Source organism: Neophocaena asiaeorientalis, unplaced genomic scaffold (assembly GCF_003031525.2).
Source record: "Neophocaena asiaeorientalis asiaeorientalis breed wild unplaced genomic scaffold, Neophocaena_asiaeorientalis_V1.1 scaffold521, whole genome shotgun sequence".
NCBI lineage: Eukaryota > Metazoa > Chordata > Mammalia > Artiodactyla > Phocoenidae > Neophocaena > Neophocaena asiaeorientalis.
In genome coordinates, this window is record NW_020174712.1 from 100,978 (window position 1) to 124,256 (window position 23,279).

The 23,279-nt window shown below is 47.7% G+C and overlaps 1 protein-coding gene across 1 annotated transcript in view; it reads right to left on the minus strand.

The window, feature by feature from the left end:
• The window catches only part of DLGAP2 (DLG associated protein 2), a 145,295-nt gene that overhangs the window by 25,427 nt on the left and 96,589 nt on the right, over window positions 1–23,279 (minus strand). Inside the window, exons 5-7 of the mRNA XM_024759964.1 lie at window positions 22,776–22,995; window positions 1,270–1,619; window positions 327–368 (exon numbers count right to left, since the gene is read on the minus strand). Of these exons, the coding sequence (XP_024615732.1) occupies window positions 327–368; window positions 1,270–1,619; window positions 22,776–22,995 (612 nt within the window). The remainder of the gene's footprint in view (window positions 1–326; window positions 369–1,269; window positions 1,620–22,775; window positions 22,996–23,279) is intronic.

Genomic DNA, 23,279 nt, shown 5'->3' on the forward strand with positions numbered 1-23,279 from the left:
TCTGGAGACGTGAGTCTAACGGCAGAGTGACCCCCGAGTGAACGCCAGCTGCCCCCGTACCAGTACCCCCCGCCTGGCCAGGCCTCGGCTGCAGGAAGTCGCCTGCCCGTTTGAGCCCCAGTTTCGTCCTCATCAGAGTGGGGCTGATTCTGTGTCATCAGGGGATGCAAGGGTTCCCTGCAGGAATATGGGAGCACCTAGCATAGAGCCTGGCATATAGAATCAGGACAGAGAGAGGTGACATGAGCAGTTGTATGAATAATCCAAAAAGGGAGAAAAAATAAAATTCATGCGTACTTGGCTTTGGAGTATATTTTGGTACTTACATCTGACCTTGGGTATGGCTGATGCTCTGGGAATTCAGAATCCTAAACAAAACAACGAAGCCACAGTGTGGAGACCGGGTTCAGAGGACCCAGACCAGCGGGCAGTCTCCCCAGCCTGCGTCCCCCGGCCCCCGACGCCCAGGACACGGCTCCCCTCTCACACCTGCTGAGCTCGCAGGCCCTCCTCCCTGGCGCCAGGGAAGCCCTCGGCTGGACTCGGGCTGGTGGAGGCGCCCGTGCTCGCCGAGGACGCCACGGGGAACCTGCCTGGCTGGCCGACACCACCTCTTGCAGGGAGTCACAGCAGAAATCTTGGGAAACGTGGTCCGCGCGAGGCCTGTCCTGGGCCGTCCCCGGGTTGGGGCAGGAGCTGGATGGTGCTCTTCCTAGCCAGGCGCCTTCCCCGCCCCTGCACCCGAGTGGACGCGGTGGTGGGAGCTGGCGCAGGGGCAGCCCCTGCGGCCTGAGTGGAGGTGGCTCGGCCCTCAGTGCTCAGAACACAGTGAACCAGAGCTAACCCACCAGCGTCCTGGGGTCGGCGCGGGGACTTTCGGGGTCACCTCGAGTGGCTGTGAGCCCCTTTTTCGTACAAGCAGCCCTTCCCTGTCATTCACCTTTGGTCCCAATGCCCTTCCTCCCCACTCTGTTCGGCCACAAGACTAAAAATCAGGTTTCAACCACAAAACCTCCTTCTTAAGTGTCAGAATAACCTATTTCCATACTCTCCAAGCAGCTGGCAGCCCCTGGAAATGCCTGGGGGGGGCCCTCCGGGTGGCGGGTGGGCCTGGCCGGGGCATCCCGCCCGCTGCACCCACAGGCCGGTCTCCCCTGAAGGCCGGGCCCAGGCTCTGGATCCTCTGGCCCCTGCGGGGTCCCTGCGAGGGCCCGGGCCAAGGCCAGCAGTGCTTGGTCTGTGTCACCGTGGGGGGCACGCGGGAGGTACCTGGACCCCGATGGAGGAGCGCCGGCTCTGGAGGAAGCTCTCAGCCTTGGACACGAGGGGGGCCTTGTCACTGGTCCGCACCGAGCCGCCCTGGCCCTCGGCGGCATGGCGCTGGGCCGCGGCCGTCTCCAGGGCCAGGCTCATGGCCTTGTTGCTGTCCAGACTGTCCGTGGAGTTGTAGAGGCCGCGGCCGTCCTGGGGCCACGGGGCCATCCTCTGGGCGCGGCTGTCCTGGTAGGCGTCCTGCGTGGACTCGGTGCTGCTCTGTGCCGTCACCGAGATCAGAGGCTTGGAGGTGGCGCGGGGGGGTACGGGCGGTGGTGTCTTTTTGTAGTTGGTGTAGGACACGGCTGGAAGAGAGACAGAGGCCCGTCAGCGGGGCCGGGTCCCCGCCGCCCGCAGGGAATCTGGTCCACGACCGAGCCCTCCCTTGGCCACTGGGCAGGTCTCTCCCCGACGTCTAGCCTAGCAAAATGAGGCAGAGTGTGGGGAAAACCCTTTATGCTCAGAGAGAGTCGACAGGGATGTGTGTATAACCGCGAAAAACTATAAAAACACCCCCAAATCCAGCAGAATAAGTAACGTCTGACTCAGCGGGGCAGAAGGAAGCCACACCATCGTCTACACGCCGGTCAGGGTAGCAGGCGAGACGCTTATAACTCCAAGTTAAAAAAGCGGGGCCTACTCGGTTCTATCCAGCCTAAGATGCAATATATTGTAAAGAAAACCTGTGAATGGAGAAAGATGAGACGCACATTTTAACCACGGGCATCATTCCTACCAACGCTTCTGATGAATAGGTATTCTTTTAATCACGGAGAAAAACACACAGTATCAGAAAGCTCTTTGCTCCCCATAAGTACACACTCCCTGGGTACAAACCGTAGGAGGCAACTGAGAGGGGACCCGGGTCTCCACGTCTACCCGGTTCATAACCACCACTTCGCCTCCTCTGAGCCCTGCACACACTGGAGTTCTACACATGACGCTGACAGTAAACCCCCCAAAGAAAATAAGTGCAATTCGACATGAAATGATATTAAATGCCTCTTAGAAGGCACCCAAAATTCATCAGATATATTTGCTGGGCTCTGGGTGTTACCAATTTTCACAGCAGGAATATATCACATCTGCTCTGAAGGAATGGGTTTTCCATAGGTGCTGGTCGTGTTTCTTTACCTGGAAGGAAGGATTGGCAGAAGCGTTTCCGAGAGGGACCCGGGCACCCTCATCACCACGCAAAGCACGCACACCCACGCAGGGTGCAGGCGTCGGGGGCTGTTGGCCTGGGGACCAGACGTGCCCAGGAGGACGGCCTGGGAGGGCCGAGCCTCGTCCGTGAGGACAGACGGAGCAGCTGTTTCCTTTCAGGGCCTCCAGACACTGTGCCCGGGGATCACCATCCTGCTGCTGTGTGGAAATGCACCATTTCCTCTCCTGTTTGTGGGGACTTCAACCAACATTCCTAACCTTTACCCTCTGTGCCAGTGATTTTTAAATCTGCGTGAATGGATTTTCCCAAGAAATAAAGCCTCAAATGTCATCCCAGATGAACACAGGCAAATAAAACAAAATGAGTTTGTCATGTCAGGGTGATCTTAAGACATAACAACTTCGCATGAAAATTTATGAAATGCACACATTTTCGGAAGGATGAATGCGAAAGAGGTGCTGAAGGGTAGGAAACACAGGGGGGCACACGATCATTAGAAAAATGGGCTTTGAATATGGTTTACACCCGAGAAACCTCTAAAAGCATTCTCTTTAAAGACACTCACCAAGCTCTAGAGGAAAACTGTGGAAAGCTGACTTTATTCAGGGCTTTACTGTGGGAGATTCCGGTGTTTAAGGAAAGGCTCCCAACCTCCAGCACTTACCACTAGTTGCTGTTCTAAATAAGCCCGAGTCTGGAGGCTGTGTCGCCAGCCGAAGGAAGTGGCCCTCCCGGACGTGGGGCTGTGAGTGGCTCTTCCTGTTTCCCCTGGAACGTCATCCACACCCCAGGGTCCTTGTGCCTCAAGTCCGCTTCTTTAGGGCACCTTCAACATCCTCTCAGCAGGCCTGTCCACCTGTGCTGTCCTAGTGGCTAAAACACTTTGGTTTAAGGAGACCTCTGTCCATCTGGGTTCAGTCAATCACAAGGCATCCACCACCGACCCTGTGGTCCCTCCTGCCCTGGTCCCGCCCTCTGTCCTGTCCTCTAAAGCCTGCAAAGCCTTGGGACCGCCAGACCTGCTCGACACAGCCTTTTAACCTCCCTCGCACACCTACCGTCGTGGCCCTGCCAGGCCCCCTCAGAGCACACCCAGGACTGAACGGGCTTGCTGAAAGCCCAGCATCGTTCCCATGGGGCCCAGGTCACTAGGACACAAGGTCCTAGGAGTCAGGGAGCCCGGCCCCGTCACCAGGCTAAGGAACTGCTCCAAGAGAGGAAAACTGCAAAGCAAAGAATACCTGCCTCTTCAAGAACGTTAACTGGTGAATGTTTTATAAAAACATGCTGTCACAGACATAGAGAATGGACTTGAGACACGGGGAGGGGGAAGGGTAAGCTGGGACGACGTGAGAGAGTGGCATGGACATATATACACTACCAAATGTAAAACAGATAGCTAGTGGGAAGCAGCCGCATAGCACAGGGAGATCAGCTCGGTGCTTTGTGACCACCTAGAGGGGTGGGATAGGGAGGGTGGAAGGGAGACGCCAGAGGGAGGAGATATGGGGACATATGTATACGTATAGCTGATTCACTTTGTTGTACAGCAGAAACTAACACACCATTGCAAAGAAATTCTACTCCAATAAAGATGGTAAAAAAAAAAAACCAAACACGCCGTCAACCTGTGGATGCTGTGACTCCGGATGGTTGGAGTTTGCAGCTTCCTCCCCGTGGGCATGAAAGTCACCGGCTGGAGAGCGCGTGGAGAACAGGGAACCCGCCTGCACTTTTGGTGGGAATGTCAACTGGTGCAGCCACTATGGAGAACAGTGTGGAGGTTCCTTAAAAACTAAAAATAGAGCTACCATATGATCCTGCAATCCCACTGCTGGACATATACGCAGAAAAGACAAAAGCTCTAATTTGAAAAGATACACGCATCCCTATGTTCGGAGCAGCATTATTTACAAGAGCCAGGACACGGAAACAACCTAAATGTCCATCGACAGAGGAATGGGTAAAGATGTGGTACATACATACAATGGAATATTACTCAGCCATAAAAAACAATGAAATCTTGCCACCTAGAGATTATCACGCTAAATGAAGTAAGCCAGACAGAGAAAGACAGATATCACATGGTATCACTTATACATGGAATCTAAAGTATGACACCATGAACTTATTTACAAAACAGAAACAGAGTCAGACATAGAAAACAAACTCATGGTTAACAAAGGGGAAGGGATAGATTAGGAGTTTGGGATTAGCAGATACAAACTACTCTATATAAACTAGATAAACAACAGGTCCTACTGTATAGCACAGGGAACTATATTCAATATCTTGTAATAAACTATAATGGAAAAGAATATGAAAACGAATATATATGTGTGTATCTATCTGAATCACTTTGCTGTACACATGAAACCAACACAACATTGTAAATTAACTATACTTCCATAAAAAATAAATAAATTTTTAAAAAAGAAAGGGAAATCTCCCATATTTCCATTCTGGTTCTTTTAGAGCTACAGTAAATCTTCCTTGCTTCAGACATAAAGTGATGTAAGTGATGTAAGCTGCCTTCTCTCAGCCTCAGTTTGCTCATCTGTAAAAGGGAAGCAGCCACAACGTCACTTATCTGCGGTCGCGAGGATGACGGGGAACAAAGCTCACGCAGGGGCGGCGGAGCGCGGTCTCGGGGAGGGCGGCCCTGACAGCGGAGGTCGCTTACAGCTGCTCATGGCTCCTCCCCCAATGGATAGAAAGACAAACACCCACAGCAACCAGCACTCGGCGCCACCTCATTTCTTCGGAGGCTGTTACCAGGTCACCGTAGGGGTGTTTATGAGACACAGCCTCGGGGAAGAACGATCAGTGTGCACCCCGCCAGGAGCACACCCAGGGGCACGGCTACAACTGGGAGAGCGTCTCTGTGGCCATCTGAGCTCTCCATCCTTTAGCCTCATGGAAGCTGCAGAGCAACCTTGCCCATTGATGGCACTTGTTCTTCCATTTCCCAGATGAGAAAACGGAGGTTCCAGTATCTTTAAACATTTTCCTGAGGGCAGCCAGAGAGTCAGCGGCAGGACGGGACCCAACGCCCCCCCAGCTGCCGACTAGAGAGACTCCTTCCTCCTTTCCCTGACCTCGACCTGGCTCAACCTGCTCTAATCCCTGGGGTATTCTGGATGGGACCCCTGCATCTAATCCCCCGCCATCCTCTGAGGCAGCTGTCCTCAGGTAGGCAGTGTAGACTCGGGTCCCGGCAGCCTTGCCGGCTGGTTTGCACCACTGGCTGTGGAGTTCCAGGGCTGCCACGCTTCCACGATCTGTTCCAGGGGACGACCACGTGACGTCCCCCCAGAACGTGGGGCTCCCCTGAAGACATGTGGGCCGACGTTTAGCTAAGTGGCCCAGGGACCGTTCTGGCTGAACACGTGAGGATTTCCCGCCCCCTGGGATCCAATCACCATCTTCTCGATGGGGGAAGTATGTGCAAGGGTGGGACAGTTTTAAGCCCCCGAATGTATTTATCACTTGTCACTTGATTCCCCTTGAAATGGCTCCAGTGAAAATCCAACACATACATTTATAATGAAATAAATAGGCGCTACCTAACGTTTTGAGAGTAAATTTACACAAGTGAAAGAAACACATTCAGAAAACACACATAAAAATTTCCAGGCACCCAGACATCAGATCCATTAGTACACATTAGTACAGAAGTCCAAATGGGATTTGTAGCTTCAGACGTAAGACAGGCGTTTAACACACATTTTGAATGTCCCTTTTGCCACCCTCTCAGGCCCTATAGGCACACGATGTGATCCCTCGTGTGACTTTGAATGAGGCTGTTTACTGCTGACAAGGCAACACTCTTATATTCTTGGTCAACTGCATGCTTTTGAATTGGAAAATTTAAAAATTAAGCGTCGGTTGTCAGTCTTGGGTAAATAAAAATTAATGTACACGAACTACTTTAGATAAGTAAAATAGCACGGTGACAGAAGTTTTGAAAAATAAAGTGTATCAATGTACTCGTTCAGGGCTTCCCTGGTGGCGCAGTGGTTGAGAGTCCGCCTGCCAATGCAGGGGACACGGGTTCGTGCCCTGGTCCGGGATGATCCCACATGCCGTGGAGCGGCTGGTTCCGTGAGCCATGGCCGCTGAGCCTGTGCTCCACAACGGGAGAGGCCACAACAGTGAGAGGCCCGCATACTGCAAAAAAAAAAAAATGTACTCGTTCATAAGTCCATTCTTTTGACCAATACATGTTGGTACCTACAATCTCACGGAGTAGAATTGTATATTCTTAAACGCCTCCTTAGAATTAGAATTAGAAGCTGGGAAACATAGTAAAGAAAGGACTAAAAATGCTAATTTGAGCATGTTAATTTGCTGCCACGGATTAAAATAAACCATTATAGGCAACATTTTACACATTCAAGAAAAACATTCGATTATTCAGTTGAACAGTTTAGGTAATAATGAGTGAGCTCATTGGTAGTTACAGGCTGTATCATCTATCATTTTCTACATGTAGGTCAGACAAACATTATATACGAATGAAAATTGTAATTTTAACTTAGCAATGTAATTCTGCCAAAGTGTATACAGCTTCAAAAAGCAGATGGATCAACAGAGAGATTTCGAAACATCCCAAGATTTGTTTCAATAAAAGTGATCGGAGATAAATTTTGAAGTAAAAAATGAAATGATTACTTAATCTTTAGGTGTCTGACGGCCTGACTACTCTATTCTTATTTTTTAATTGTGTCCAGGCAGGAACATTCTTTTGGGTTTAAAAGCCTGTCATCGATCGCTTTCACCATGTGTCTAATGCTGTGAAAACCCCTGGAGATTTTCAAGTGGCTTCCTGATTCTAGGGAGAAAGATTAAAAGGCAGTTGTGTTTTAATCCATTTCCTGAGTTAGTCTGGACTCTGCTTATGTCTTGGGGATCAGATGAGTTGGTGAGACTCACCCTGAAAATAATGGGGGTGACAGAAAGCAGCGGCTCTGTGACGTGCCTTCCCTCAGTCTATTGATACCAATGTGAGACTTTGTGCCACCAAGAAAAGGTTAATTACACTATTTAAGATGGAAGGAGCCATGCATATAATACATTTTAGGGAGATTTCTATGAAAATTGTACTAAACTAATAGCAGTGATACTTAAGGGACATGTTTCTCTTCCCTGTTAGAGCGGAATGAGGACCACGTTAGAGGCAGGTGAAAACCGTACTTTCCCAGATATGTGCGGTATATATATGCGGGATTGAGTTAATCTCATAGGGACCCTTTCTGAAGAAATGGCTCAAAGCCCTGGTCAGAAGGGTGTGAGCCGGGCAGATGGGGAGAGGCTGCATCTGCTGACCCTGCTGGCCAAGTGAACTGTGCCCAAAACCTCGTAGATGATTTATCCTGATTGCGTGAGAAGGGCCGCATTCCAGATGGCTTTGTCCAACAGCATAGCCCGGAGCCAAATTTAAATGACCTAAACTTCTGAAATATCTAAACACCTCAACTCCACCTAAACATCAGTTCCTCCGCATTTGAGCTGCATTTCAACTGCTCAACAGTCACGAACAGCCAATGGGGACAGTACTGGACAGAGGCCAGAGAACATTCTCATTGCTGGACGGTGCTGGTCTAGAGGTTTTCTCCAGGCAAAGTGGAATCAGTATAAGCAGCCCCCATCTGTTCAACAGATGACATAAAGCAGAGGACATCGGTCATAAGGACTTCCCTTTAGGTCTTCAAAGTGTTGGGTTAGCAAATCTACTGACGGAGAATTTGGAGAAACACGTCTTATTGGAGGTAAACTAACTTGAATGGGATGAGATACACTGCTGCTCAGGCTATACTTCCACATGGCTCTGAGTAATCTCAAATGTGAATACATCGTTACTTTAAATGCGTGCCTAGTTATCCCTCCACACCTGGAATTAGCATTCTGTCATATAAATACGTAATCAAGATAAAATATTTTTCGAAAGTCAGGCATCGCCGTTCTATATGAATGTAACAGCGACACTTAAATTCACTGCACTCTTAATTAGAACTTCAAAGATGACAGCATATAAGGAATTACAGTCATCAAGCCCATGAATGTCTGATGAGAGTCTGGATACTGGAGAAACCAAACCAAAGGCAAAGATTCGACACAAAAGATTAAAGCTATTTTGACACTTTAATTAATGTTAGTCTCAAAACATAAGTGTAGATCAAACAGGACACAGGAGTCCTATCCCACCGGGGTGCACACAGTGGTTTCCCTAAAGTTACAAAAACTTGCCTGGGTCCCCCAAGTTCTGGGGCAACATTGATGGGCTGGTGGCACAGACATCTACCTCGGATGTGTTAATTGGCAAGAAATTATAGTCTAACCAGCATCTAACATCTTGCAGACAGTAAAATGAAGTGATGACAGCTGTTTCACGGTTTGAGACACTTCCTGTTTTCATTTTAAATATTTAAAACTCACTTTGCACAAGAAGAACTTGGATTTTCTGAAAAAGAAAAACTGAGAATGAGCCAACTTTTAAGGATGTGAAGAATCAGATAAGTTTCTAAGTACAGAATTCTGAGTGTTCAAGGGCCCAGGCAGTAAACAAAACGGTAACACAACAGGGAATTGATTATAATGACGGTAAGCGCTGAGCTTACAGAGATCAGATAACAAGACAAAACGATGAAAACATACGGGTAGCAGAGGGTGTCTCTCCCCACCCCGCCCAAATCAAGTGTGACACAACCGTGTCCCGCGTCTTTTGAGAATGGGAGGCTTTAAACTTAGATGAAAAAATTTTTTGAAAAGAATGATTTATTTCAGTGGAAAAGCTGACAGACCAATCACAGGGACACAACTGGGTGACTTGGGTCAATCTGTTCATGGAGAATTTGCAGATCAAGTAGTGGAAGGCGCTGTCCTGTCCTCACAAGCAATATGTGGGCTGCTCTTTGTTTCACTTAGGACGTTTAATCGTGAATAAAGTCTACATTAAAATTGTGCCAGAACTGTATTTTTACCACCAAGATGTGGGAGGGGGTAATTCTTGGGTGGGGTTTTGTTTGATGGTGAAATCACCGATTTTCATGTCTGCTCATGGCAAATAAGGAGTATGTAGCTGTGACCCACTGGAGTTAAAGTACCCAGAGTTACTACACTACTGTCTCTTGACTCAAGGAAAGAAAACGACCTTCCAAAGAAACAATAAATAAAATGATAAAGCCGATGCTACTTGCAAGGGTAAAATCAACCCATAACTTCTGAGCTATTTATACCTACTGATGCTCGGCGTCTAAGGAATACATCCTAAAGATTGTCTACTTCTCCCGGAAAGTTCCATAAGAAGGTTGGAAGACCCCCCAGACCTCTAATACGGACAACATAGTCACAATCTCAAGGTGACTGCAGTAGAAACACAGTCATCGATCCTGACGCACAGGACAAGTGTCAGAGGCATCTTCTGTGTGTGCCGTGTTGAGATCAAGCAGTCAGCTGTGCCAATAAATCAGAGCTCCCGGCTGGGGGCTTCCCGGTGACCTTTCTGAGCCTGCTTGAATCAGTAACCACTAACAGTTTGAGCACGGACAGCTTGTGCGGCCAGGATGCTGGCAGCCACTAGGGGCGTGGGATGGGGTGTAGCGGCTCTGCCTGGACGCAGTGAGACGGCCGTCAGCGGCCATGGGGCTCCAGGCCCCGCTCACCTTCTGCAAAGGATGGATCCAACTCCCTTACAAAGCTTGCAGACCCAGCACAAGGATAAATACTGTGCAAAGACAACGTGTCTGTGAACTCCTGCTTCGTCCTGGCCATGGAACTATATCTGCTCTGAATTCCCCATTAATAATGGGACCCTGAAAACCAGAGGCCTCTAACAGCGTGAAGGGCTCACTGCAGCCTCCGATCTCCAGGAAATCGTGTCCCTCCCTGGCCTGCAGGAGAGGGTGCATTGAGAGGAGAGGTTGGCATGGAGACTGCACAGTGAGTCATCCCCGAGCCCGGCCCTGAGATAAAACAGGGAGGAGATGAGACATGGACCAAAGTGGCCATTTACTGTGCTTTTCAGAAACTGCTGGCAACGTGTCGGTCTGCCAGCTGCCTTCCATTCCTGGGCTCCACCTCCCACGATATTCTTTATTAAAAAGAAAACCTGACTCTGACACCTGGAGCTGGAAAACAGATGACGCAGAGTCTGTAATGAAGCACAAAGAGGTTCTAAATGAGTCCCCACAAAGGGCTGGTTTGCTGATCCGTGCGTCCCTGGGTGTTTGCTGGTGACTGCAGTGTGCTGTCAACGTTACATGAAAAGTTTTATTCTCAGCTCTGAACTCATAACATCAATCACAGAGTGAAAACCACCTGCACTGGGAACAGCGCTACCACCTGAGGGCAGCTCAGAGAGGAAAACATCCCTTACTAATTAACCCGTTTGTTCATTGTTTTCATTAAAAACTCACAACTATTTCTTCAATGTTTAGCACATTCCAGGCCATGGGGACCCAAGAGTGAGGAAATCCTGGCTTTCCTGGTCTTTTGTCCCAGGAGAGGAGACGCTGAGCCAGACGCATCATTAAAACACACAGGATGCTCTAGGTGACAGACTCCAAGTGCAACTTCATGACATGTTTGTGAAAAGTACCACGGTGTGTATAAAACCCAATTGACTTTTCTAGTTTAATATTCAGTTAGCACCAGGTTCATGGAATTATTTTCTTAAAGGAGAGAGAGAGAGAAACACAAACACCTCCTAATTCCACACCTGCATGTTAATGAATGCATGACTAGAAAAAAAGCCAACCTAACTGAAGGGAAAAGCGGAATCATTCAAATGGGACTTCAGAAAAGGAACTCCCTGATCTCCAGTCACGGGCAGGGCTTCTAAGTGCCTGGAGTGTGGGCGGGGCTTGCCGTGCGCGTCCACACCTGCACGACGGCATCCATCTTTCTTCTCCCTAACCTTTCATATTTGGCTCTGATGAGCACAAATCCAGACTGAGACTAGAAACAGAAGCTTTTCTGCAGCCTGGAAGGTGCCCAGTCAATCAGGCATTTTCCTGCGTCTAACTCTCAGCGGGGAGAAGACTCCACCTGCCCCGGTGGTTCTGCGGATTCGCGCAGTGAACAAAGACATCAGGGCTGCGTGTGAGGTGTCTGGTGGCCGAGCACTGCAGGCAGGCGCTGAAGGGCCACGCAGACCATCCTCGGGAGGGATGGAAGTCCAGTTGCCCACAGCTGCCTCTGTGGCCTCCACCCTCTGGGCACGCTGGGGCTTTGGGCCTCCCTGACGATGGAGCTGACACCTGACTGAGGACCAGGGCAGCTGGGGTCGCTGATCAAGAGCTGAGCTGAGCTGAGCTGGAAGACGCTCTAGCCTTGACGCTGAGGACCCTGGACTCCCAGGGGACTTTCCCGCTGCTGTGGCAGGTCTCGCTCATTTCTGCCAGCCTCAGGGCTGCCCACTGAACACATGCAACCTAGCGGGTTCCCCGTTTCAGCCACGCAGGACACCTGTCAATCCTATTGGCTTCAGCACTTGGACCTTGGGTTGTAGGTTTGAGAGAGTGAATGGGTTTCTTTGTTAGCACTACTCCCCAGATGCTTGCCGTGTGATGCCAGAATTATGCTGAGTGGGGATTTTCTTGGCAGAAGTGGGTATGGAGACCTAGATTTGGAGCAATAGTAATGGAGCCTGTATCTGTCCTTTCCCAAGTATCTCTGCTTCAGAGACTCTGTCCCCACGCTCCTGTCATCTACATACGAGGGATGCAGATGTAGGCTCTGAGCATCCTTTGAGAAGCACACGGCACCTGCCTCTTCAATGACCCCAAGTGCCAAAGTAACTCATTTCCTTTCGGCACCGTCTGCCACCTAGTACAAGCCTTTCAGAAAATTCCCTCACAGTGACAACTAAGCCTCAGTCTGCAGGAAAGAGTATGTGGGAGGAGACTTCTCTGTCCCACAGTTAGGCTCTAAGTCCATGCCGTAAATATTCGGAAGAGAAGAGAACTTAGAGCATTTCGTGAATCATAGCCCACTTTGTAATAACTCACCATAGGGATCAAATGTTAACTACCAAGTATTCGCAGAGAAAATTTGAGCATGGTGATTATCTATTTGCAGGTGTGTCCAGAGCTTCTAAATCTATTTCAAATTCTGTTTCCCTTCATTTCATGAAGCATCTCTTTAGTACTTTAGAGACATCAGACACAAAATAAAAATCCGTGAATTTGATTCCATTAATTGTGTGACTGATCAAAATGGCAGTGCAGGAAAGACCTGCTATAAACCCATAAACCGATAAAGAAAACACCAGCTGTCCACTAGAGAAAGCGATCACAGCACACACAGACAATTTAAAGAACTGGAAAGGTGGCCTTGTCCCATATTTGCCGTATGGGTTTTTCTCCAGGAATTCAGCGGACCTACACCCGTTCATGCCAGAAACGAGCACTGTTCCTTAGCTGGCGAGCCTTTCCCTTCTTATGTCTTACACTCATGGTAACACTGGATACGATCAATCAGTTCATTCTTCCTTATGTAAAAAAGTAATAAACTTCCAAAAAGTAATAAACCGATAAACAGAAGTATAAATGTTCTTTACGATAAATCCGCTGGGAATTTCAAAGCTCTCCCGTTATTTGTGTTTAAAAAGCACAGCATGGCTCTGCATCTTAGTGGCTATGTTAGGATGAAATAAATCCAATGTAATTATTTATTTTATAAAGGAATGCTTTACACATATGAATATGTGTTTCCTATGGTCCATAGAACTACTTCCTTACAATGTTTCACTGCCACCTATCTGTCATCTGAAAGGAATCCAGGCAGATATAACCCAAATCCCTAAAACCATGAACCAAGCCCACCATGTACATGTGTATAGCACTCTACTTTTCTTGGCTCCTGAAAAGGGGTTGAAAGATTAACCTCAACCTCATTCAATCCCTTCCTCCAAACCTGGGAATGTTAAAATGGCTTAAACAAATTCTATTTTGGCCTACTACCTCTACTGAAAATAAATGATAACCAGCCAGCACTAACTATAAGGTCGAGTTTTGAATAGCTCCAGTATCTTCGTAAAGGCAAAAGGAAGTTAGCGGTGGAATTTTTTCCTCACTTAAAAAATATTTTGAGCTATGTGTATTTGGCTTTTGGACATCCTCAATGTTAGAGAAAGGCAGTTCCCTCAAATTCAGTTATATGCCTGAATAATTCTTACCTTTTCAGGGAATCAAAATCAAAATTGGAAGGATCACCTGAAATGATTTTGCAATTAGTGGGCCGCTAAGGACCTCTTTTCAGAAGTTCTCAGATGTCATCTGAGGGGTAATTAACAGGCATGGGTTGCTGCCATTCTGGGAAAACCTCTGCACTTGACCTACATTGCAGGATAAAACTTCGGGATATTATTTGTATGTCTTTTCCCACAATCCTTCCCGTTGCAAGCAGCTCTGGGGTTCCTCTCTGCAAAGATTTTGTTGGGGGAAGGTAACTCCAGCTTAACCTTGTCTTGACTTTGGTAAAAACCTAGACAACAGAGGTTGCCCAGGGGTCAGCGGGGAGAGGGCAGAGAGCAGAGTTCTGCAGAGAATGGCGGCAGGAGGAGAACCTGTGCGTCTCTGAGAAGCTGAGTCCTGACCATGCAGTGGAGGCCCAAGGACCCTGAGGCCACACGGAAAGGGACACGGAGACCTTAGGGCAGCGGGTGTCTGTGACCGGGGGCCTCCAGATGCCTTGATGCCACATGGGAGTCCTGGCCTTGTAATGCCCCGGGTTCACCCCAAAATGACCAAGGCTGAACACTCAGAATTGGTATTGAACTCATTTAAAGAAAATAAACTACTGTGTTATTTCTTGCCCAGCTAAGTTGTAGGTGATCCACTCACATGTCACACTGAATATCTGATAAAGAAGTTGGTGGGTACCATGAGTTGGTACCGTCCAAAGAAAAACATCCGAGAGAAAAAGCAGAATGGGAGGTCTGAGCGAAGGGCTTAGCAGAGGGGGAGTTTAAATACTGAATTTTAAATATTAAGTGAGTGCAAACTGTTAGTGTAAATAGATTTAAATATTTCATACACTGTAAATTCTCAAGTCAACCGTTCTTACATTCAACAAATATTTACTGAGTCCTGTACAGCCCAGGTGTACAGATCAGGAGACTGGGCAAATCGAAACTCAGCGGCAGCAAATCCCAAAGTGCCCAAGTGTGGTCCTGACCTTGGCTGATACTAGGGAATACAGTAACCAAAGATCAACGACGCCCCAGAACCATGGGTTTGTGCACTGTCTTGGGCAGGATGTGCCAGCCTGTGAGTGGCAGCCTTGCTTAGTAGTGACAGCGGCATTTGTGATCTCCAGCTGCTTTCACAAGAGCCTGGTGGGGTAAGACTGGTCATGTAGCTGCAGGTGCCCGTGTGGCCAGCGCGCCATCAGTGCACCATGAAAGACCCCACCCCGAGCACACCTCGGGCCTCCTCGCCCTGCGGTGTTTGCACACATGCTGCTGCTGCTCTCAGAAGGCACGTTCTCTGTGACTAGCAGTGAGAGGACAAAGAAACCCTGCCCCCCTGTTGTGTACTGTGTCCTTTGATGCAAACTGAACACTCGTGGGTGGTAAACTCCAGCCCCTGCTCTAGAAGTTTCTGATACAGTGTCTAACAGCCCCTAAAGGTGCCCGCTCTCGTGGCAGTGGAGGAAAGACAGTCAACAGTAAAAGTTAAAATAATTTCTGATATCGATTATCTATAAGGAAACCCAATACTGCAAATACTGAAAACCGCACACATCGAGCAGAGAAATCCTACTGTGATACCTGCCGCCGGGCTGTGACCCGTCAGCAGCTCGGTCAAGCCAACACCCTCCTTCTCAAGACAACGTTTTAAATTCAAAAACTAAAATGCGGAGGATTAAAAAGTTACATAAAATATAATCATCAAAATGTTAAAAACGTTTGTGATATGTTCCTGTCCATTAATGCAGTACATGATGAGATCCGACAACGGGACGAATAACCACTGTGACTTCCAAGCCTGATGAGCGTAAACGGTGTTTTCACGACCCCTGCAGGAATCGTAGGGCGACTCTGAACTGACACTCCCGCACGCTGAGTCAGACGCGCTGCTAACGTGAGCGTGTTCCGTAGCATTCCTAACCCAGGGCATTGTGAGTTACAGTTAGACGTCAGAAAAAATAAAGATCCACTTTTTATCCCAGCTCAGTTCATGTGGCCCCGAATTCCTGGATATATGAGGGACCCCCAGGGGCCCATGGATTCCAGGTTGGGGACCTCAATTCTGGAGCCCGTGGCCTCTGTGGGGAGACTGTTGCCAGCTTCCTTGTTACAGTTTCCTGCAGGGCGTCAGCTGCAGACCCGCCAGGTGAGGGTGGGAACCTTCTCCCTGGAACTACATGCCCTTAACCCAGCGGTCAGGATGAGCTCCGGGCCCTGCAGCTCTGCTTCTGCTGAGTCCTGGGCCCTCCCTCAGCCAGCTGACTGTCTCTTGGTTGCGTCTGATGCTGGGCCTCTCACTCCCTCCTTTATGGTGATGGACACTGGCTTCTCCGGCTGCCACCCTCGGTTCTCTTCCTAGACCAGAATTTCACTTGCCCTCCGGCTCAGGCACGCTGACAGCCCTGGTTAACGAGTCACCCATCCAGTGCCAACCCAGTCCCGGCAGCGGGGACACTCTCAGGGACTCACCTGAACCGCCAAGTGGGACTTCTTTTCTCTGATGTCCCCAGGCCCCAGGGGAGGGTGTGGCCCCCAGAAGGTAGCATTTGCTGCCTTGGGTGTGAGCCTGGGCCCGCATGTCCACAGGGAGCACACTGTCCTGTAGGCCGGCTCCCTGGACGCGCCTAAAACCTGTCACGTGATTGTTGGTAACCGCCGGCCTTCTGAAACGAATAGTGTTTTCATACTTTTAGATCTACCTGATTGACCATTTTCAACGTAGCTTATCAACATCTGTGAAAACGCCTTTCATCTTAATGAACCCTCCCCCTGCCCCGTCCCCCCAGCCACAAGGACAGAAGATTCTGATCCATCTCGTTAAAGTCCAGGTTTTTGCCAGAGAGAGAGAAGGCCTGCTGGTGAAAATTCTCTGTGTAAATACTCTGACCATTTAAAATACAGAACCTGAAGAAATATTCTTTGGAGATACTGTATTAGTCACGTCCGTCCAGAGAAACAGACCAAGAGAATGTATCCATACATAGAGAAAGAGGTTTCTTGTGAGGAATTGGCTCATGTGACTACGGGGGCTGTCAGGACCGGAGGTCTGGGGGGCCTGTCAGCCAGCTGGGAGAGACAGCTGATGGGTAAGTTCCAGTCCGAAGGCAGGCAGGCCCAAGACCCAGGAAAAGCTGATGTTTCAGTTCAAGTTCTAAGGTAGGAAAAAGCAGATTTCCTACAGTCGGGCAGGGGGAATCCTCTCCTACTCCGGGGAAGGTCAGCTTTTTGTTCTGTTCAGGCCTTCAACTGATTGGGCACGGCCCACCCACATTAGGGAGGGCAATCTGCTTCACTCAGTCTATTCACTCAAAAGTTAACTTGTCAAAGAAACACCCTCACGAAAACACCCGGAATAACGTTTGACTAAACATGCAAGCCTGGCAAGTTGACACATAAACTTAACCATCACCGGTATCACACATAGAATTTTCCAACATTCCTCAGCTGGAAACGCCTTAGTCCTCAACCACTAGTCCAAAGCAAACATCAACCAACCACTAGCAAACAGAATGGGAAAGACAGTGATAGCATAAGACAAACAGGCTTCAGGCAGTCTCCTCTTCCCTTTCTGAACGATGCTTCAAAGGATAATTTTTCTTAAAGGCGAATTCTCCAGCAAACAGAAATACCTAACAGGAAACCATTTTGTGTAAGTCCAAATACACCACATTAAATTGTCAAAGTGTTTCTTGGAAACCATAAGCAAAGAAGAAAAATCTGAAGTTGCAAAAGTAACAAGTGCATTATATTTTTTAGTGCATTTTAAAGATAATGTATGGAAAATTATTAAGTGCAGATAATCAATAAACTCTGTGTACATACAGGACTTTATGCACACATTTCTCTGATTTCCAATGTTAATTCTTTTCTACCTCATCGCAAGGAAAGAAAACTAAATCCTGACGGTGGATGATTTGATTGAAAAGCATTGCTACACTCTTTCTTCCTGAGAGCAAAATTATTTTCTTTTCAAAGTTCTTAGAATATTTTATTATTTTGTGAATTTAAATAACTTGCTTTAATTTAATGCTTTTTTAACTAACATATTGTAAGAAATAAAAGCCATAGTATCGATGCTTTCTAAACATATTTATAAGAGGATGTAAGTATACGCAAATAGTGAATATAATTTGCTACCGTAGCCTAAATGTTGTGCCATCTCATATCTCTATATCTTTAAAAGGGAAGTACATTTTTTTTATTTTTTATTTTTTTGTGGCCAAGCTCACGGCTTGTGGGATCTTAGTTCCCCGACCAGGCATTGAACCCGGGCCCTCGGCAGTGAAAGTGTGGAGTCCTAACCACTGGACTGCCAGGGAATTCCCAGTACATTTAAAACATAAATGTAAGTTAGGATTTTTTTGTTTTAGTAAATATGTACTTTTGTTGGAACTCATCTGATAGGGGGATAGGAGGGAAGGATTAGATGAAGAGCAAATCAGTGAAGCCTTCCTGGAGGAAATGATTCCTGCGTTGACTCTGAAAGCATAGTTAAGAATTAGGCAAAAAAAAAAAAAAAATCTGAAAAAGCAAATTCTGGCCTCAGCAAATAGGATATGCCAAAGCCCAGAAGTGAGAGACTGTGAGGAGGGGTGAATGCCAGGCGAGGGGGTGAGAGGGCAGCTGGGGGCCAGGCCAGGTCATCCAGGTCACACACTGAGTACAGACACCGTCGCCTCGGCTCATGGAAACCACAAAACTATGGGGGTACCAGGTGGGCAGTGCTGGACCAGGCTGAATTTTCAGAAAGTTGGGTGGAGAATGGGTGAGAAGGCACTTAGGGGACCAGCTGGAGGGCTAAGCAGAGCTCCAGGTAAGCACGGCCAGGTGCGCAGCAAAGAGGGGGATGCAGATGCAGGGGGCGGGCTGCCTGGGAGGCCTGAGGGGTCGGCCCCACAGCGTTTGGATCTCTGCAGGATCCTAAAATCTAGCTGAATGATTCATTCATCCATCCGTTTCTTTATTCAAGCATGAATTAATTCATTGAATGACCGATTATTCAAGACGTAGGATGTTAAATGTTAAATCCGACTGGTTCACTTCTCCACAAGTTAAACAGTTATTTCTTATAGTGACTGATCACTCCTGCTGTCGTGATGGCCCCATGGAATCCCCAAGGGTCCTGGCTCGAGGAAGGAAGGAGGGTGGGAGTTGGAGGGGATGTCATGGGGGAACAGGCTGGAGTCACGTGGCCAGAGCTTAGGAAGGTGCCTGACTGCACACGATGGAGACTGTCTTGGGAACTGGAAATCATGATGTGTGCTTCAGGGACAAGGTACCATAGAAACATAGACAACCAAATAAAACAAGGTTTATGGCTGTTTCCTCTGTCATGCTTTGAATGGATTTTCCCTTCCTTATAACGACTTCTGGAATCAGTTCTGACATATGTTGAGACAATTTTTGACCCAGAGAAAAATCAGTATAATCTAATTTTATAGAATTTTCCTCCATGATATCAATAACCTTCTCTCCCTAGGAAAATCGGGTGAAATGCATATTTAGACAAGTAAATCTATCTGATAAATCATTTCACAGATGAGAAAGAAACCATGTGTGAAACGAAAGTAGATGTTTTCAAAGCCACTTCATTTAGCGAGAGGACCCTAATCAGTAAGTGGATTTTTTCGTAACAAGAGAAATAGTGGGATGGAGATACGCCCAGGTTGCAGGTCCCAGGGCAGAGCAGTGGATTCTGGTCCTATTTCAGCTCCCTGGAGATTAGATCGCAAGCATCTGTTTCAGGTGAATCACCACCGCCTTGAAGGGTTGAGGGAAAAACCGGTGCACTCAGCCCCCCAAACAAGCAAAACATTTACTAGCAGCATGAACCTGGCAGGGTTGAAAATAGAATGCCTAGCATCAGAAAATCTACAAACAACAAATGCTGGAGAGGGTGTGGAGGAAAGGGAACCCTCTTGCACTGTTGGTGGGAATGTAGATTGACACAGCCACTATGGAGAACAGTATGGAGGTTCCTTAAAAAACTAAAAATAGAGCAACCATATGACCCAGCAATCCCACTACGGGGTATATACCCTGAGAAAGCCATAATTCAAAAAGACACATGCGCCCCCCAATGTTCATTGCAGCATGATTTGCAGTAGCCAGGTCATGGAAGCAACCTAAATGCCCATCGACAGATGAATGGATAAAGAAGATGTGGTACATATATACAATGGAATATTACTCAGCCATAAAAAGGAACGAAATTGGGTCATTTGTAGAGATGTGGATGGACCTAGAGTCTGTCATACAGAGTGAAGTAAGTCAGAAAGAGAAAAATAAATATAATATATTAACACATATATGTGGAATCTAGAAAAATGGTACAGATGAACCAGTTTGCAAGGCAGAAATAGAGACACAGATGTAGAGAACAAATGTATGGACACCAAGGGGGGAAAGTGGCAGGGGTATGGTGGTGGTGGGATGAATTGGGAGATTGGGATTGACATGTATACACTAATAGGTATAAAATAGATAACTAATAAGAACCTGCTGTATAAAAAAATAAAAAAGAAAATAGAATGCCTAATACATATTCTAAAGCTCTTAATGAGGCTTTCATGCATATGGTTGATATTTAATTATTATTAGAAGAATATTAATACTACATATTTGCATTCATATAGGTGAGACAACAAAAGAACACCAACTCTCATGTTTCAAGCTCAAAAAGAAACATTTAAATAAATCTTATGCTTCAAAATAATCACCGGGAATGTCTTTGCAAATAACGTTTTTTGGGAATTATTTTCAAAAGCTAATTTTAGAAGTATAAAAGAAAATCAATGTGTCAAAATAATCTCTCTCTCTCTCCACACATATGCACACGTCAACCAAGGATAGCTATTAAATGTTATATGATCTTCCAAGCAGTATTTTAACACAAAACCATTGAAACCCTGTTTTTGCCTCTCTGACAGGAGACTCTGAATCTAACTGGAAGTTCAGCTTTAATAGAAAGTGGGCATTTACATTGTGCTCACTTGCACGCTTTCGTTTTTCTACGTTTTTCCAGACAGAGGTTTCTCATTTCTTTGGTATTTTTCACAGTCTTATTAAGTAGGCTACTGTTGCATGCCATCTCAATTCTATTTAGGAAAGAAATATAAATATTCAGTTTACAATGCTTAGAGTAAAACAGGGAAGGGAGGAATTAAGGATTCACCTGCACCTACATTTCTTCAAAAAGGCAACTTGTAATTCGATATCTCAATTATTTCAAGGCAACTCGCTATTTCTCCTAAGGTTTTCCATCTCTTCTCTTACTTCCCAGACCATTCCCTAACTCTGGAAGGCACGCCTGCTCTCTGGCTCTACCACAGTCTTGAGGAAACTGTGACTCCATAACTAGGCCAAGATCCAGGAGACACTTTGAAGAGAAGCATTCTGGGTTTTTTTTTTGGTGCACACATGTTGGGAATACAGAAATGTACTTGGTTAAATGATACGTACATAAATTAGAATTGTAGTCTGAGCTCTGCACTGGTTCTTGTATTACCTCTATGAAACCTGTTTTATTTTTATTCTTCCTGGAATGACAGCTCTATAAAGTCATTCCCCACTAGGTAATTATTGTTTCAAAGCATTTCTGAAGGCCAGGAGAGAGCTTAATTGTCACTTGCTCGCAGGAGACACTCAGCGAATACGGGTGACTATATCAGTAATTACCCCTTAAGTGTGTTTTTATAAACTGCAAGGATGGTAAGGCTCGTTACTTCCCTAAGTTTGCTCATTTTCCACATATTTTTCCACCCCTACGAGGGGCAGTCCCCAACTTCACGGACAACAGGGTCCCCAAGGGGTGCAGTCCTGCCACCCACAAGCCCCCGACGGCCGCCCCTGCAGCCCTGCGTGGCTCCCGCAGGGCCGGGCTTCCTGAACAGCACCCACGGTGACTCCCGGCGTTTCTTCGCAAGGAAGGCCCCGGGCTCAGCCGTCGGAGGGCACCACCACCTCCACCCCGGGCCACAGGACAACATAAAAAGATCACCGAGGCCCACAGCACTCTGCTCACTAATCCTCAGGCTCACCTAATCAGTTACTCAGAGCTACCACTTCTCTTGGACACCACGGAGAACCGAGAATCTGACAAGCTAACCTGCCCAAGGTCTTAGAGGGATGATGGAGTGGGTTTGAATCTGGCTCGCCTTGCGTCCCACCTACAGGTGTTGCGTGGGACAGCAGAGGTTTACGGCAGCGGCCTGAGGCCTGCAAGTTGTCATTACATGCAGTCGCCCCAAAGTTGTGCTCACTGCCTTGGCTTCAGACACACCCAGCTCCGTCCATGGCGTGGTGACACGGGCCCTCCCCCACTCTGGTCCCCAGTGCTGTCACCTGAGCCAGCTTCTCTCCAGTCCTTCCCAGAACTGTCCCTGTTCCCCCTACCCCACACGACCGCAGGTCCAGATCTCACACTCTTCGCGTCACTGCTTGTGCCTGGGCTGCTCGGCTTGGCCTTTCTATGCGGCTCGGCGACTCTGATGCTGGCTGTTTTAGGGGTGTGCCCAGGCCATGCTTATTCACTGTGTTGTATAAATAACCATAGTGCAGTGATATTTAGTTTAGGTGGTAAATTTTCAAAGGGGTGGATGTGGTTTTCCCTAAGAACTGAAGGGAGCTGTGACCTTGAACCTGCACAGCCCCGAGGAGATGAGTGAACTTACACTGACAATCGATTTGCTCTACAGCACTGAACCCTGGTTATGGATCTCCTCACCAGGCCACAGAGACTCAGGCTGGACCTGCGCCGAAGGACCCTGGGAGGCATCGCACGTCAGCTGAGGCTTTCCTGCAATCTGTTAATCTTTGGGATTTGAAACACAATCACCATCCAAATTCTCCTATATAAAACTGTATGAAGACTCTACTTGAGTATTGTAAAGTACCTTGACAAGCAACAGATTTCATCCTAAGAAGAAGAAAGGTTATCTATGAAAGAAATGTTTCAAAACATCATTGCAAACAGGACCGTGTCACAAGCGTAACTGGGAAGTGTCCAAACATTTGGAGGGTAACTTACACCCACTCCTCGCAGGACAGAGGTGGCACATGCCTGTACGTGCCCCCGGAAGGTCAGAGGGTGTGCCTTACCTGCCGAGGGTCTAGCAGTTGAGCTGACGTCAGAGGGAATCACCATGGGGATACGTTCATCGTCTTGGGAGTAACCAGCTTGAATGGCTCGGAGGTAACTGTGACTCCGCGTGCGGAAGCCTCCCGGGAGGTCCAGGGCGTCCATGGCCTGAGACTCCACTTCACTGAAGACGGATTCACACACCGACTCAAGCTGCCCATTGACGTCCGCCTCGCTCATCTGGAACGACCGACAGCCCGGGTGATGGCGAGACCCAGCCGAGGTCATCACGGCCACGTCGCAAAAGAAAAGAGAGCACAGGTCACCCCCACCTTCACTTACCATCTTCCATTTTCAGCGTAATTAATGTGAAATCAGCACTGGGAATCGTTACGCTTGGGAAACAGCTTATTGTGTTATTTCTTACAAAACACTAAGGAAAACCGCCAACTCCCAAGATGTCCTTGAAAGCCTGTGGACCCCGAGGCAGAACTTTAAAGCATGGCTGGTAGTTACCACCAGCG